The 14,963-nt window shown below is 39.3% G+C and overlaps 2 protein-coding genes across 2 annotated transcripts in view; both read right to left on the reverse strand.

Annotated features, from left to right (window-relative positions):
- The window catches only part of LOC138170728 (serpin B4-like), a 427,261-nt gene that overhangs the window by 57,445 nt on the left and 354,853 nt on the right, over positions 1-14,963 (reverse strand). The window lies entirely within an intron of this gene.
- The window catches only part of SERPINB12 (serpin family B member 12), a 39,806-nt gene that overhangs the window by 1,880 nt on the left and 22,963 nt on the right, over positions 1-14,963 (reverse strand). Inside the window, exons 3-7 of the mRNA XM_069100229.1 lie at positions 12,457-12,576; positions 11,518-11,661; positions 9,642-9,759; positions 4,097-4,239; positions 2,739-2,906 (exon numbers count right to left, since the gene is read on the reverse strand). Of these exons, the coding sequence (XP_068956330.1) occupies positions 2,739-2,906; positions 4,097-4,239; positions 9,642-9,759; positions 11,518-11,661; positions 12,457-12,576 (693 nt within the window). The remainder of the gene's footprint in view (positions 1-2,738; positions 2,907-4,096; positions 4,240-9,641; positions 9,760-11,517; positions 11,662-12,456; positions 12,577-14,963) is intronic.

Below are 14,963 nucleotides of genomic sequence, written 5' to 3' on the forward strand. Positions count from 1 at the left end.
TGATTCTTTAGCTATCTCTTGAGAGTCTCATGGTTGTGGTTTGTCCTTGTACCATGACATCAGGAAGATGACAGGACTGGCAATTAAATTGGATTTCAGTTCGGGAGGGCTATGCAAAGTCACCAGCCTCATTTTCTTCTCCAGAGCCATGGGGGGTCCAGTGGCCAGATATAGATCAGGATGACTGGAGATGGCCCAGGATAATGTGGGAGTCCTTGGCCTTTTTAACCTAAGGTTTTTCTGAGTTCTCACTTTGAGTGAGATAATGCCCATTCATTGAATGGGCGGTTTAAGAAGTGAGTCTAGGGATGGCCCCATTAATAAAAAGAAAAAGAAAAATCATACTGGGAGGGGAAGATCCTAGGTTGATTGCCAAAAGAGAAACAATTACTATTTACTGAAACTTGAGGGCTAAAAAAATAACCATTAAGTGGTGCTTGGGCAGGGACCTATTGTTGACCAATCCTTGAGAGTCCAGTGAATTGGGTGTAAGACCTGGTCTTTATGAAAGAAATCTAGCCAATAAAACCCAAGATAACTAAGTAGGTTCAGTCTTCCAAATTTACTTGGGCAGAATACCCTCTGGTAAGGGCATGACCAGTGGGGACTAGAAAGGAGAAGGGAGTGGGGGAAAGGAGAGGAGAGGTAATCCACTGGTAATCTATCCATCTATCCCTAGGTTGCCAGGCAGCTCCATATCTGCTTCCAAAAAACTCATACACATATACAGATACCTCTATAAATCTAATACTGAAACTGAAGCGTACTTCTCTGAGAAGGCCGTTTCCATACTTGGTGTTCACCTTCCCTTGATTTGTAAGAGAAAAAAAGTTAAGATTTGAGAAGGTATAAATTTTCCCTTTGGCTATTCAGAGAAGAAATCCATTTAGTTTCAACAGATTCTTGTTCATTAAAGAATTTGCTGGACAGATATTTAAAGATAAATATGTTTAATTGGTGAATGATTTTCTACGGCATTTCTGACAACTGAGGTACAATTGTACTTTAAGAATTAAAGTCATCAAGTGTCTCTTCTATATGTGTAATTTACAGAATCACAGAATTTTAGGGTTAGAAGGGACTTGGGGACCAGCTAATCCAATGTGTACTCCCCACTGCATACCCTTGATAAGTGGTCTTCCAACCTACCATAGTTTTAAGACCTACAAGGAGGGAGAGACTAGGTATAGGGTATAGGCTCTGGGAGGCTCCTAGAATCTCCTCACTTAATCTGGCATTAGTTTGGAGTCACAAACTTTTCATTATCTCTATGCCCAAATCTGTTACTGTAGAGATAACAGACAATGGAGGGCTAGGCTAGGTCAAGGGTAACAAGACCTTCCCTAAACCCCTCCTGTAGTCACCCTATACTACTTGGCCATCCCTAGATCTCTCTTAGTCTTTCTATTTACAAGATCCATCTTTCCCACATAAAAAGGGCTCAGATTTATCTGGCCCACTTATCAATACAAGCATCACAAATGCTCAGATTCCTTAAGAGTTTACCCAATATGGTGGATCTTTAATAAACTTTATTTTTCTTTGACTGAAAGAAGTCTTGGGTTGAATTCATTCAGGCAGGACCTGTAGTGTCCCTGTTTCGGGGTCCCAAGCACCCCTAAACCTCAAAACCACCAACTCTTAAATCATTCTTTAGAGGGTCATCAATCAGGGAACTATAAAAATGAAGAGGGTCATTATGACCCATAGGGTTAGGGGTGTTCGAGACACCAAAATACCAACACACTGGGTCCTGCCGAATTAATTCAACTCAAGTCTTCTCTCAGCCAAAGAAAAGTAAAGTTTATTAAAAGTTCTCCATATTGGATAGATTCTTTAAGGAGTCTTGGTATCTGTATAGGCTTGTATTGGACACAGAGCAAGTCTGTGCCAGAAAAATCTATGGTGCTCTCACACAAGGAGGCAAGATGGAGCTTATATACAGAAAGGTTGTGGGAGGAATCTAGGGGTGGCCTAGAGGAGTTTGGTAGGGTCTTCAGGAGGAGTCAGATGAAGTCAGACTCCAGTAATGAGTTTGGGGAGAGTCTTCAGGAGGAATCAATGAGGTCTGACTCCAGTAAATAAGTGAAGTTGCTGGAGGCTGTGTGGAAATGAGAGACAATGGAAGGCTAGGCCAGTTCAAGGGTGTAATAGTTGATTTGGATATAGATATTTTGTTAGGCTCCGGGGTGGAAAGTAGATAGACAATGGAGGGCTAGGCTAGTAAGAGTAAGAGATTTAGGCCTAGCTATAATGAAGGGCTTATGGCCTCAGGCAAATGCCTCATCAAGTTCCAGAATTCAATCCGAGTTCAAGGGGGTTCCCCGGAGCCTGTACCTCATCAATTCCATTCACAATTCTAATTGTGAGCAAGTTTTTTCTTCATATTAAGCTAAATTTGCTTCTTTGCAGCTCTCACTCATTGCTACTGGTTCTTCCCTCTAGAGTGAAGAAAGAAGAAATTTAGTCCTTCTTCCACATGACAGTCTTTCACATTCTTGAATACAGCTACCATGATGTCCCCCTGAGCCTTCTTTTCTCCTGGGTAAGCACCCCCAGTTCTTTCAACTGCTCCCCCTTGTGGCATGGACTCAAGACTACTCACCATTCTAGTTGCTCCATCTCTGAAACTCCTCTGTTTATTAAAGCCTATATTTAGTTAATTTGTTTGCTTTACCTGGCCTATGATTTCATTGCTTTAGGTAGTACCCAGCAGAGAGACAAAAATAATAATTTACCTCTTCCAATCCAGTGGAGTCTTCGGCAGGGAAAGGGGGCAACAGCACAAACATGCTGAGTTTTCCCTTGATATAGTTCATCTCAAGAATCTGTGTCTTTAATTCCTCAATGTACCCAATTCTAAATGTATTCTGTTGTCTCATCATTTTCACATTTTTCTGTTCGTTCTGTCAATAAAAACAGGAAAGGTTAAGAGAGAACAAACCTTTCTCACAGATTCTCAGTCTTGCTCTTGGTTGCTTCAAGCAAAGGGGAATATTTTCTAGGAAATCGAAAACTTGCTGAAGTTAGAATGATTCACTAATCTAAATTACACCAAATTCAGGCCTTTGGTGCATCCTTCTCGGTGAGTCACTGCTTTTTAGTACACAGGAGTGACCATATGATATTAAACATTAGTAAAGATATTATATTATATTAAGCATTAGTAAGTATAATGACAGATTAGAACTCAAATCCTCCTCCTACCACTTACTCAACGGGAAATTAAACAAGTAAAATCGATCATCTATATTTCATTCTTCGTTGAGTTACCAATATCATTCTATTTAAAAGTTGCACATATATACAAAAAGGTACTTAATAGCTCTTGATATTTCTATGTATGGGCTATAGAAAACATGCTTAACCATAGTTCAGTATGTCAAGGATGTATGATCTCATCCATGCAGAAAATCCCTTTGCTAATATAGAGCACAAAACATCTACAACTTAGTGGATAGGTTTTAAGGAATTGCCTAGCCTCAGAGGGACAGAATGGTCGTGGTCATGATCAGGCAGTAAGTGTCAGACACAAGACTTAAACCCAGGGCTTCCTCACTCCCAAGTTCCATTAGGTCATGAGACCTGGGCTTAACTACAGTAATAGAGACAGAACCTGTGACTTCATTGACTTTGGGATGGGCAAGGAAGGAATTTCTTTCCCAGTGAGGGTTAGCACTGTTTCTGCAATTTATGTTCTTAGAAAGTTACCTAAGGCAGAGGTATAAAACTGAAATAGAAATGGATCCTTCAGCTGCTTATTGACTTAGAAACCCACAAATTAACATTATCTATTTTGCATTGTATTTTTATTTATTTTGTTGAACGTTTCCCTATTACATTTAAATCTGCTTTTGGCCTTACTTGCTTCCCCAGGTATGAGTTTAACACCTTTGGCCCAGCATACTAAGAAGTTAGGTGACTTGCCCAAGGTCACACAGTTACTATGTATAAGAGGTAAAACTTGATCCCAGTTCTTCCTGGTTTTGAGGTGAATACTTTACCCACTATTCCATGCTATATCTATTTAATATTATTCTCAGAACTGACATAATGACTTGTGTCTTTAGAATAACATGTATTTAGAGATTGCTACCTTGTTTAGCCAGAAAGGGGAGTCTTCTGTTTTTTCGTAGTCAAAACTTTTTTCCCATTTGGCCTTGAAGTAGACAGCATTCACCAGCACCAGGACAGTAGAATCAGTAATGTTGTCTTTGTCAAAGAGGTCCTTGATTTTACCTTAAGGAAACATCCCAGAACACGTTCTAAGTATGAAATATTTTGTTGTTGTTCAGTCATTTCAGTTGTATACATGTCTTTGTAACCTTATTTGGAGTTTTCTTGGCAAAGCTACTGGAGTAGTTTGTCATTTCCTTCTCCAGTTCATTTTACAAATGAGAAAAATTGAGGCAAACAGGATTAAGTGACTTACCCAGCTAGTAAATGTCTAAGGTCACATTTGAACTCAGGTCTTCCTGACTCCAGGCCTAGCAATCTATCCACTGCACCACCTAGCTGCCCAAGTATGAAATGCGGCAGTCATGTTAAAATTTATGAACTGATATTTTTTAGCATGTTAAAGTTTGAAATTTTCATTTCATCCTTATAAAAGTCTGAAAGTAGGTGTTTATTCTTATTGCCATTTTAAAGATGAAGAAACTGAGACTCACAGAAGTTAAAATGATTTGCCAGTGGTCAACAACCAGTATCTGAGGAGGGATTTGAACCTAAATCCCTTCTCTGGATTTAGCATTCTATCTACCGGTATTAAGTCATTCAAGCTTAAACCAATCATAAATCAGGATTCTATGATGTTTCTTTTGTTTGTTTGTTTTTAACTTTTTTGGCAAATTTAATTGTTCACATGAAAAGTGTACTCCTCAGAACAGTGAGTAGGCAACCCTCCCCTCCCTGTAATGTGCCTCAGGCTTGATATTAAAGGTATAACAGCATAATCACAGAACCATGGAATCTGGAAAGGGCATTGGAGGCTATTTAATCCATACCACACCCAGGAAAAGAGTTATTTATCACCAAGCAATCTAGAACCTCTTCCCTCCCAAGCCAGCCAAAGTCACTCTGCATTGGCTCTAACTGTTAGGAAGATTTCCTTACATCAAGATGAAATCTTTGCACTTTACACCTAATACTTGTTCAGTCTTCTGAGGAGAAATAGAACAAGTGTAATCCCTCTTCCATGTTACAGCCCTTTAAATCTATGATAACTAGCATGTCCCTTTGAGTCTTCTCTTCTCTGGCTAAAACAACTTCAACTAATCCCCATATGGCATGTTCTCTAGTCCTTTTACCATCCTGGTAACTCTTTTCTGGACATAGCTTCTCAATATCTTTCCCAAAAGGTATCATCCAGATCTGAACACAATACTCAAGATATGGTATAACCAAGGCAGTGTATAGCGAGGCTATACACCTAGACACTATGACTTTCCTAATGTAGCCTAGCATAGTATTTGCTGTTTTTTTTTTTTAGCTTCTGGGTCAACACTGTTGACTAATACTAAGATTACAGGTCAACTGAAACATTCCAATCTCTTTCACATAACTTAATTTCTCACCATGCCAGTCTTATCCAATACATGTTCTATTTTTTAATTCAGAACTTTGCATTTCTTCCTATTAAGTTTCATTTTATTAGACTGAGCTCAAATTTCTAGCCTGTTAAGATCTTTTGAATCATGGCTTATCTATCTTATTAGTTTCCCCTCCCAGCTTTGTGTCAAATTCCTCTGCCAGTGCTATATATTTGATAAGCATGCTACCTACGCCTTTATCTAATTCACTAATAAACATTATGGAAATAATAAATATAACTAGTATATGAATATATAAATACAATGAATATAATAAATATATCTAGTAAATAATATTTAAATATATAATATAGTAAATATGACTAATAAATATAAATGGAATAGTAAATGTCCAAGAGTAGATCCCTGAGGCACTAAACTAGTGCCTACTCCAAGCTGACATCAACCTGCTAATCAGCTACTTTTTGCCTTGGATCTTGCCATTCAATGGTGTGATTCCACCTAACTATACTGTTGTCTAGTCTGCATCTCTCCATTTCATCTACAAGAATGGTATCAAGTGTGTTGCTGAATTTTAGGTCAACTATAACACTGCCCATGACTGACTAGCCTTGTAACTCAGTCAAAGAAAGAAATGAGATCCATCTACAATGACTTGTTCTTGGGAAAGCTGTTTGGGTTTGTCATCAGTTCTGTTTCTAAACATTCCCTAACTCTACTTTTAATAATACAGTAGACACTAGAATTTTGCCAGGTTTTGAAGTCAAGCTCATTGTTTGCCAACTCCACATTTGTCTCTGTTTGGTCCTGCAATACCTGGTCCTTTCCATTCTCCATGATCTGTCAGAGATTACTAATAGTAGCTTGGAAATCACATCTGTAGTTCTTTTAGTATTATCTGGCCCAAATGACCTGAACTCATAAAGTATAATATTTCCCTCATAGCCATGATCAGATGGACCATTTAATTGGCTCTTAGAATACTCTGCCTTACATTGCTATTAACCTTTTTATTTAAAAGAGGCAATGTGTTCACGTCAAAAGAATACTAATACTGACTTTGGAGTCAAAGGACCTGCCCATTTCAACTCTAGTGCTTAGTATTTGTGAGTCTTCTGTCTCTTAACCTTTCTGAGCCTTGGTTTCTTCATTCAAATAAGCAAGTAGAGAAGATGGCCTCGATAGGCTCTTCCTGCCCTACATCTGATCACATTATGTACGTATCCTATCTCCCCAACTGGATCATAATTCCCCTGGATGCCTTAAATGTGCTTGTATTCCACACGGAGCCAAGAGCAGTGCTTTACATGTAGCAAGAGCTCAGTAAACATCTGTAGATAAATCAAAGACAACATGCATAGCTCCATTATTAGGAATCCCATTGAATAGCCTGATGATCAATGCTTGCTAGCATATTGATTCTCTCAGCCCTAGCACACAAATGTGGTTAAAAGGCTGTCTAACCTAGCTTGTGGCATCAGCAAGGCTGGACCATCTACCTTTTCACCATGAAATGCTATGCATTCTCAACCCTGATCCAACCAGCTCATTTTCTGTGTCAGGAGGTAAATAGGGGAGGTGTATATAATGTTCCGGACCATAGAATGGTAGATTTGGGAAGCATAGTCATCAGTCATCAAGTTTCAACTCTCTTGTTTTATAGATGAGGGCACTGAAATCTACAAGCTTCAGCAATTTACCCAAGAACACAAAACTAGCTGGCAGAAGAACTAGCTAGGACTAGAATTTGGCTCTCAATTTGGTATCTTTTATATCCAATGATCATGCAGAGGGAAGTGGGCAGAACCAGAAGAACAAAAGCAACATCAGAAAGACAGCTTCTAGAGATTTAAGAATTCTGATCAATTCAGGGACCAACCTTGATTCCAGGGGCCTGATGGATGAAAGACGTTACCTCCTCCTGACGAGAAGTGATGAACCAAGGCTACAGAATCACACATATATTTTTGGACAAGAACAATGTGAGAGTTTATTTTGTTTGACCATACCTATTTGTTACAAGGATCTTGTTCTTTTTTTTCCTTATAATTTGTGGGGTTTGAAAAAATAAATGTTCATTGAAAAATAAAGAAAATAAACAGATGCATTAACACACACGCATACAGAAGCATTCACACACCAATAGTCTTTTTTTTTTTTTAAAGCAATTGGGGTTAAGTAACTTGCTCAAGGTTACATGGCCAGTTATTTCTGGGTGTGGTGCTGAGTATCTGAGGCCGGATTTGATCCAGGTCATCCCGACACTGGAGCCGGTGCTCTTACTCGATGAGCCACCTGGCCGCCCCTCACACACCAATAGTCTTAAGCTTCACAGAGTTAAGCTTCTTATTCTGCCAACTTAAATACAATAATATTATTAGTGTGTCACAAAGGCAGCATCTTATTCCCAAATATGATAGTGGAAGTAGTAGAAAGAGGACTGGTCTTGGACTAGGAAGACCAGAGTTTGGGTGTGACCTTAGGCAAATCATTTTAGCAGTAGGGGGCTCATTTTACTCATCTATAAAATGAAAGGGTTGGGACCAATTACTTCTAAGGTCCCTTCTAATCATGACAATCTGTAACCTGCTTATTAGTGATAACCATAAGAATACATAATTATGAGAGGAGGAATAAAGTTGGAAAGAGGATCAAGGGAAGAGAGATGTAACTTCATAGTTACTGGGTCATGGTCCACAAAATCACAGTAATTAACCCTGAGGAAAATGTGGTTGATATTCTAGGCCATAGGTGAGCAACCTAGAACCTGTATTTAAAGGTAATATTTAAATGTGATTGGAGTTGAATGCCACTTTTTGAGGACTCATCTCTAGAAGGTCCTGTCCAGTGACTTCTTAATTTAGACATGTCAAAATTCGAAGTATTTTGAACCCACCCACTAGTGACCTAATCACAGTCAAAGTTGTGCCAAGAAAGGGAGAGGTCCCATTTTTAGTGAGCAATTCTGCTGCCTCTTCAAAATCATGGACTGGGTGTTTGGGTTTTTTTGCTTTTTTTTTTTTTTGGAGGTCTGGGCAATTGGGGTTAAGTGACTTGTCCAAGGTCACACAGCTAGTAAGTGTTAAGTGTCTGGGGCTGGATTGGAACTCAGGTTGTCCTGACTCCAAGGCTGGTGCTCTCTTCACTGTGCTACCAGCCACCCCCAGACTGGGTATTTTTTAAAAAGGCTATGTACATTGATGTGGCTTCTCTTTTTCAATTCATGAAAATATCCTATTCATACTACATTCGGATTGCTACCTTTCTCCACTCTCTCCAATATCCTTCTTCACTCAGGACAAAATATACAATATGGAAGAGAGTATGAGGAAAATTGACCTTTATTCAATTTCATTTTGGCAAACATATATCTCTGCAGAACTTAAATTCTGTGTTGTAGCTGCCTTATACTTAATAGAAATAGAAATTTTGAATTTCTTTTTGTTCTCCTTTGTCATGTGGATGATGTTTTCCTGACTATGCAATTAATAATTTTAAGGAAAAACATCTAGCTTCTGTAGCAAAACTATCTTTAAGCACCAAGAAACACTTAACAGAGCTACTCACTGCACGGTTGCCAGTATGATGCATTGGATGCATTGGTTCTGAACCAGAAAAACAACATTTATGCAGTAACTGCAACATCAGATAAACAACTTTGAGAGATTTAAGAACTCTGAAGTCCAGGAACTGTGTTGGAATCCCAGCTCCAACACTTGCTCCGTGACCTTAGGCAAGACACTTAACCTCTTCCATCACCCTCAGTTTTCTCACTTGTAAAATGAGAATGATAACACCTATAGTCCTAACCTCATAGGGTGGTTGAGTATAATTCTGTCAAAGACTTTTCAAACCATCAAGTACCATTTATTTGTCAATTTTTATTGTCATTATTATTATTATTATTTATTCCCATGTTACTTAGCAATCATTTATTCTTTCCAGACCCAAGTTATTGCATCTTTAAAATGAAGGAATTTGAATTAAAAGGATGCCAAGATTCCCTTTCAGTTCTAAATCCTGTGATAAACATGACAACCTAAAAATCCTTAGTTTTCCGACTTATATTATTGACTCTCACTTTCTTACCTTGAGTTTGACATTCAACCCAGAAATTAATCTGTTGTCTGGATTTTTCTGTGTCTTTTCGGAAATCCACACTTTCAATGGTTGTATGGTAAAATTCCATCACACTATCTGAATATGCCTGTTAGATTAGGGAAGTGGAAGACATTACAATAAAATCATATATAGTTACTAAATCACTAGCTATGTAATCCAATAGTAGTAGGAAATCAAACTCAGAAAATACTGATAATCACTGAATATGGTAGAAATGGATCTTCCTATTCCTATCCATATCCAGTCTAAATCAGGCAGAACCATTTAAGCAATTGCATTGAATTAGCATGGTCATGAATTAGGGCAAAATTAGAATAATAATTTCCTTTCCACACCAATATCCATTTTTTTTGTGTTACATTTATGGCCTGTATACAAGCTAGACATTTTTTAAGTGACATAGACAATATCATCATCATTATTAATAATATTGTTATTATTATTCTTTCTGGGGAATCAAAATCCAGTACACAAAATCTCATTTTATTTGTAGGATAGAAGTTTGATTCTGCTCTAAACTAGGAAATACCTTGGAATGTCAGTCCTTACAACTCTATTGCATTTTAGTATCCTTTTACAAGTTTAATTTTGATTTGTAAGAATTGTGGTATCCTTGAATAGCAAAAGGCATACTTCCCTGTTCTAGGAGGACTGCATAAGGCTTTATCATAGAATCATTTGTTTAAGCCAGAAGAAATATTAGAGGACATATAGTCTAGTCTCATTTTTGAGAAGAAGAATAAGGCCCAGGGAAGCTGAGTGACTTGGCCAGTGACACAAAGCTAGTATCTGAGGTGAGATTTAAACCCATGTTTTCCTTATTCCAACTCTGAAATGTATATTATCTGTTATACTATGTTGCTTCTCTTTATGTTTAAAATGTCTCACTATCAGTTGAAATGGAGCAGATGGACCCTGGTGGGGGCCACCACTACATAGGATCCATTGTTGCTCAAGAAAATAGTTGCCAAGGGGAAATCAAGACTGGGTATGGAAGTAGAATGGAGAGTATGGCAAATTGGAATGCTTCCCGTCTAACCCAACACCTTGTTCCTTGCTGATTCAGAATCACTACTATATTTCCTCAGTTTCAAGCTTTGTCTCCTGTTTCACACATACCCTCTCCCTAGTTTATACTCCTTTTATACTTTTTACCTGGCTTTCTTTTCAGGTATGTCGATACATACTACTACCTCCAGCCCCATGAAGCTATTGTCTTTGATCTTTGTGGCAGACATCATTACTCTCTTATCCTTTTAATTCCTAAGAACTGTATTTCTGGTCACTGATGTCTACTTCCCATGCTGGCCCCCCTCTTCACCTGTAGACAAGAAGCATGGTTCCCAGACATCTTGACTGAAGCCTACAGTGCAGGAAATTTTCAGGGTGGACCATATGGTGCACAGAGCCGCAGCTCATGCTAGCTGGTTAGGCCATGAGAAATAGAATAACAAGCAGAAGAAATACTCAGATATCACAAAAGCGTGAATGGGAGCTGTTTCCATGTGATGGCAGAGTTAGCTGTGGACTTCTGCCAAACTGGGGTTGGACAAGAATGACCTAGTATGCAGCAATTATGGCACCTTGGTTAGAACTCGCAGGAGGAGTACGACATTCTCAGTGACGAAGCTGTAAACAGGAAGCAGGACCTGCAAGGAGCAGCCCATTGTGTGGGAAAGACAATCCTAGTGCAACGTTCAGACACACGGGCACAAATGTTTACCAGTTACCATCTCTACCCTGTTCTTCTGTCCATCTGTTGCATTGCCCTCAAGGGGAGCACTGGAAAACACTGTCCTGGAAGGGGAAGAGCTTCAAAACTTACCAGCTGTGTTTTACTTACAGCACAGATTGGAAATTCCTGTTCTCCATACAGCCTGTTGGCCATACTCAGGGTATAATCGGATTTTATTCTGTCCAGCTTCTTGAGCAGCTTCCCAAAGTAGGAGTCAGAATCTCTATGATCATCACTCAAAGACTTCTTATTCTTGATAGGACATAATAAAATAATAAAGTGTCATTAATCTGCCCCTTGAAGACACACTCTCTTATCAGACACCTACTTGTCATTATTCAACTAATTTCATGCAAGTATAGTAGCATTTCTATGTAGTTTTAAATTTTTAATTCTAGTATGGATACTTAAGTAACAATAAATACTTTAAAGTAAGCTCCATACAAGCCATCTTCTTTCATCCTATTGTATTGCCCTTGAAAGGAGCACTATAAAATATTTCCAAACTTCATACAATGCCCTTACATGGATATCAGGATCATGACAAGAACCTACTATCCATTCTCCCTTCAATTCTACAAGATGGCCCCAAGAAAAATTGTTAACTACTGCAGCGGCCACATTTCTGGTATAGGACAAAGAAAAGTTCTTTGCATTTCTTGGGTGAGAATCACTATGGATACCTCCCTAGGCCTGCCCTGTTCTAAGTCACAGCCTCATCTAGGGTAGGTAGTATCACCTTTAGACCTCTGAGTGGAGTAGCAGTTCCTACCTTTCTAGCAACTAGCCATGATCCTTCATGCAGTTTCAGGAAAAAACAGCAGCAATAACAACATCCACTAATCCAGGGACTGGCAGGTGAGAGGAATCACAGAGACACTTTTGTTCTCATGTTAGTTTTTTGGTTGGTTGGTTGGTTGGGTTTTTTTTTTTTTTAATGCAGGGGGCCTAATGCTGTCTTAAGCTTTTATCTTCAAAGAAAACCCAAGCAGCAAGCAGATGACCATCTTTACTGAGAAGGGAGATCAGTTTATTATGATAAGATACCTGTGGATGTGGAGGTTCTGATGTCTCTTGCTGGTCCCTTTTTTCTTCTTGACTTGCTCCTTTCGAAGAAATTTCAGGTTCTGTGCCTTTACTTTGTGAAACTTCATTGAAGTGCAGCACCTGCACAGTGGGAGTGTGGATATAATGTCATTGAAAAAAAAACCCAACTCACCTAGGCCAAGAGCCAGAAGTCTTCATTTCTAATCCTGACTGTATCCCTTGATAGTCCATGACTTCAGGAAAGTCACTTAACCTCTTGAAGACTCAGTTCCCTCATTTCTAAAATAAGAACTGTGTCAGGGGCAGCTAGGTGGCATAGTGAATAGAGTACCAGCCCTGGAGTCAGGAGGACCAGAGTTCAAATCCAGCCTCAGACACTTGACATGTACTAGCTGCGTGATCTTGGGCAATTGACTTAACCCCAATTGCCTTGCTTTAAAAAAAAAAAAGAACTGTATCTACATCTCCCTCCCCCCCTTTTCAGAGTTGTTACAAGAATTGGAGTAGGTCATGTGAGTGAAGGTACTTTCACAGAATCTTAGAATTGTAAAAGGCTAGGGGCGGCCAGGTGGCTCAGCGAGTAAGAGCACCGGCTCTAGTGTCGGGATGACCTGGATCAAATCTGGGCTCAGATACTCAACACCACACCCAGAAATAACTGGCCATGTAACCTTGAGCAAGTTACTTAACCCTGATTGCTTAAAAAAAAAAAAAAGAATTGTAACAGGCCTCAGAGGTGACCTATTCCAACCCTTGAATGTGATATACTTGAATGTGATCAATACCTTATTCAGCATTCCCACTTGGTCATCCAGCCTTGCCTTGAAGACTTCCAGGAATGTAAACTTGCTACCTTGTGAGGCATTCTATTCACCCTTGGGTAATGCTAATAGCTCTAATTATTAGGAAATATTTCCTTAAATAAACCTAAATCTGCCTCTGTGTAACTTCCCACATGGTTCCTCATTCTCCCCTCTGGGGCCAAGGAAAACAAATCTAATTCTGCCTTCCCTACGTCAGCGCTTTGAAGATTTGAATATAGCCATATCCTCTCTAAATGTCTCCAAGATTAAACATAAATATGTCCTTTTCCAGTCCTCTCACCAACATTACTCCTGTCTTCTGGGAACATTTCAACTTCTTAATATCCTTGCACGGAAGTGAACACGAGAGTCTGGATGTGGCCAGTCATGGCAAAAGATAGTAGATCTATGGGAGTAACTGACAGAGCTGTGACTTGAACCCAGGTTTTCTGGTTCTAATGAACCTTTTAAATCTTAGGACTTAATTAGGTAAATGCCCATAACATTGGTTTTCTGATTCTAAAGCCCTTTCTAAGTGTTAAGATTATTAGATAAATGCCCATAGTGTTAGAAATGTTATGAGAAATTTAATACCATCCTTCAAAAAGGCCTTTGTAATCAATCAATTAATAAGCATTTGTTAAACTCTTAGAATGTGCCAGGCACTCTGCTGGGCAGTAGCAACACAAAGATGGAAATGAAACAGTCCCCGCTCAAGGGGCTTACATTTTTGGGGAGGAATTAGTATGGACTCTATACTTTTCTCTAACCTCAAACTCTTTTCTTTAATAAGTGACTCTCCTGGACAGAAAAACTCCATTTATCTATTAATCATCTACTATAGATGCTGTCAAAAGACAGAGAAATTAAAGGAAGCATGGTTTGAAGCCAAGAATAGACATGAGAAGAATGAGTTCACATCTCCAGTCTGCCACTTGGGACAGTTGGGATAGCCCCTTATTCGCTCTTCTTCCTCTGGGCCTTAGTATCCTTGTCTGTCAGACGAGGGCCTTGGGCTGGAGGTTTGTTCTCTCAAGGCCATTCCAGCTTTTAACATTCTGCAATTTGGACTGTGTTTCAAAGGCTGCTCTGAAGGGAGGTGAAGGTTTCCTATGGTGATTTAGGACCTTATGGAAGGGTGCCATTTTAGATCAAGGTAGATAGAGCAGTAGTTAGGGCACAGACCCTAGAGTCAGGAAGGCCAGACTTCCTCTCCAAGATCACTTCATGTCTATTTTGTATGTCTGTGTTTTTATGTTTGTCTATGCATGTTCTTATTGTCTCTCCCATTCAGACCTAAGCTTCCTTAAGGGCAGGAACTGTATTTCTGTCTTTGCACACCCAGCACCTAATACAATGCCTGGCACATGATAAGTACTTAATGAATCTTGTTGATTGATTGATCAATTCCATAGTCGCTACTAAATCGCTAGAATAGAAAACTGAAGGTATTGGGGGGTAGTGGGTTGGAGACCCAAGCTCAGAATCAAGCCGGGGGGGTTCAAGATCCTCCTTTGCCATAAGCCATGTGAACCTGGGAAAGTCACTTAACATCTCAACTCTTGTCAAGACTGTAAGTGCTGACTTACTTAGTAGAGATTCCTATGCCCATAAAATCACAGGTCTGGTTCACTAAAAGTGGGAGGGAGGGAGGGAGGGAGGAAGACAACTGTGTACATAATCTTAAACTTTTGGAAGTTGAGT

This window comes from Petaurus breviceps, unplaced genomic scaffold, assembly GCF_028583685.1.
Source record: "Petaurus breviceps papuanus isolate PSGF00001 unplaced genomic scaffold, PetGlider_PUasm1.0 38, whole genome shotgun sequence".
In the NCBI taxonomy this organism is placed as follows: Eukaryota; Metazoa; Chordata; class Mammalia; order Diprotodontia; family Petauridae; genus Petaurus; species Petaurus breviceps.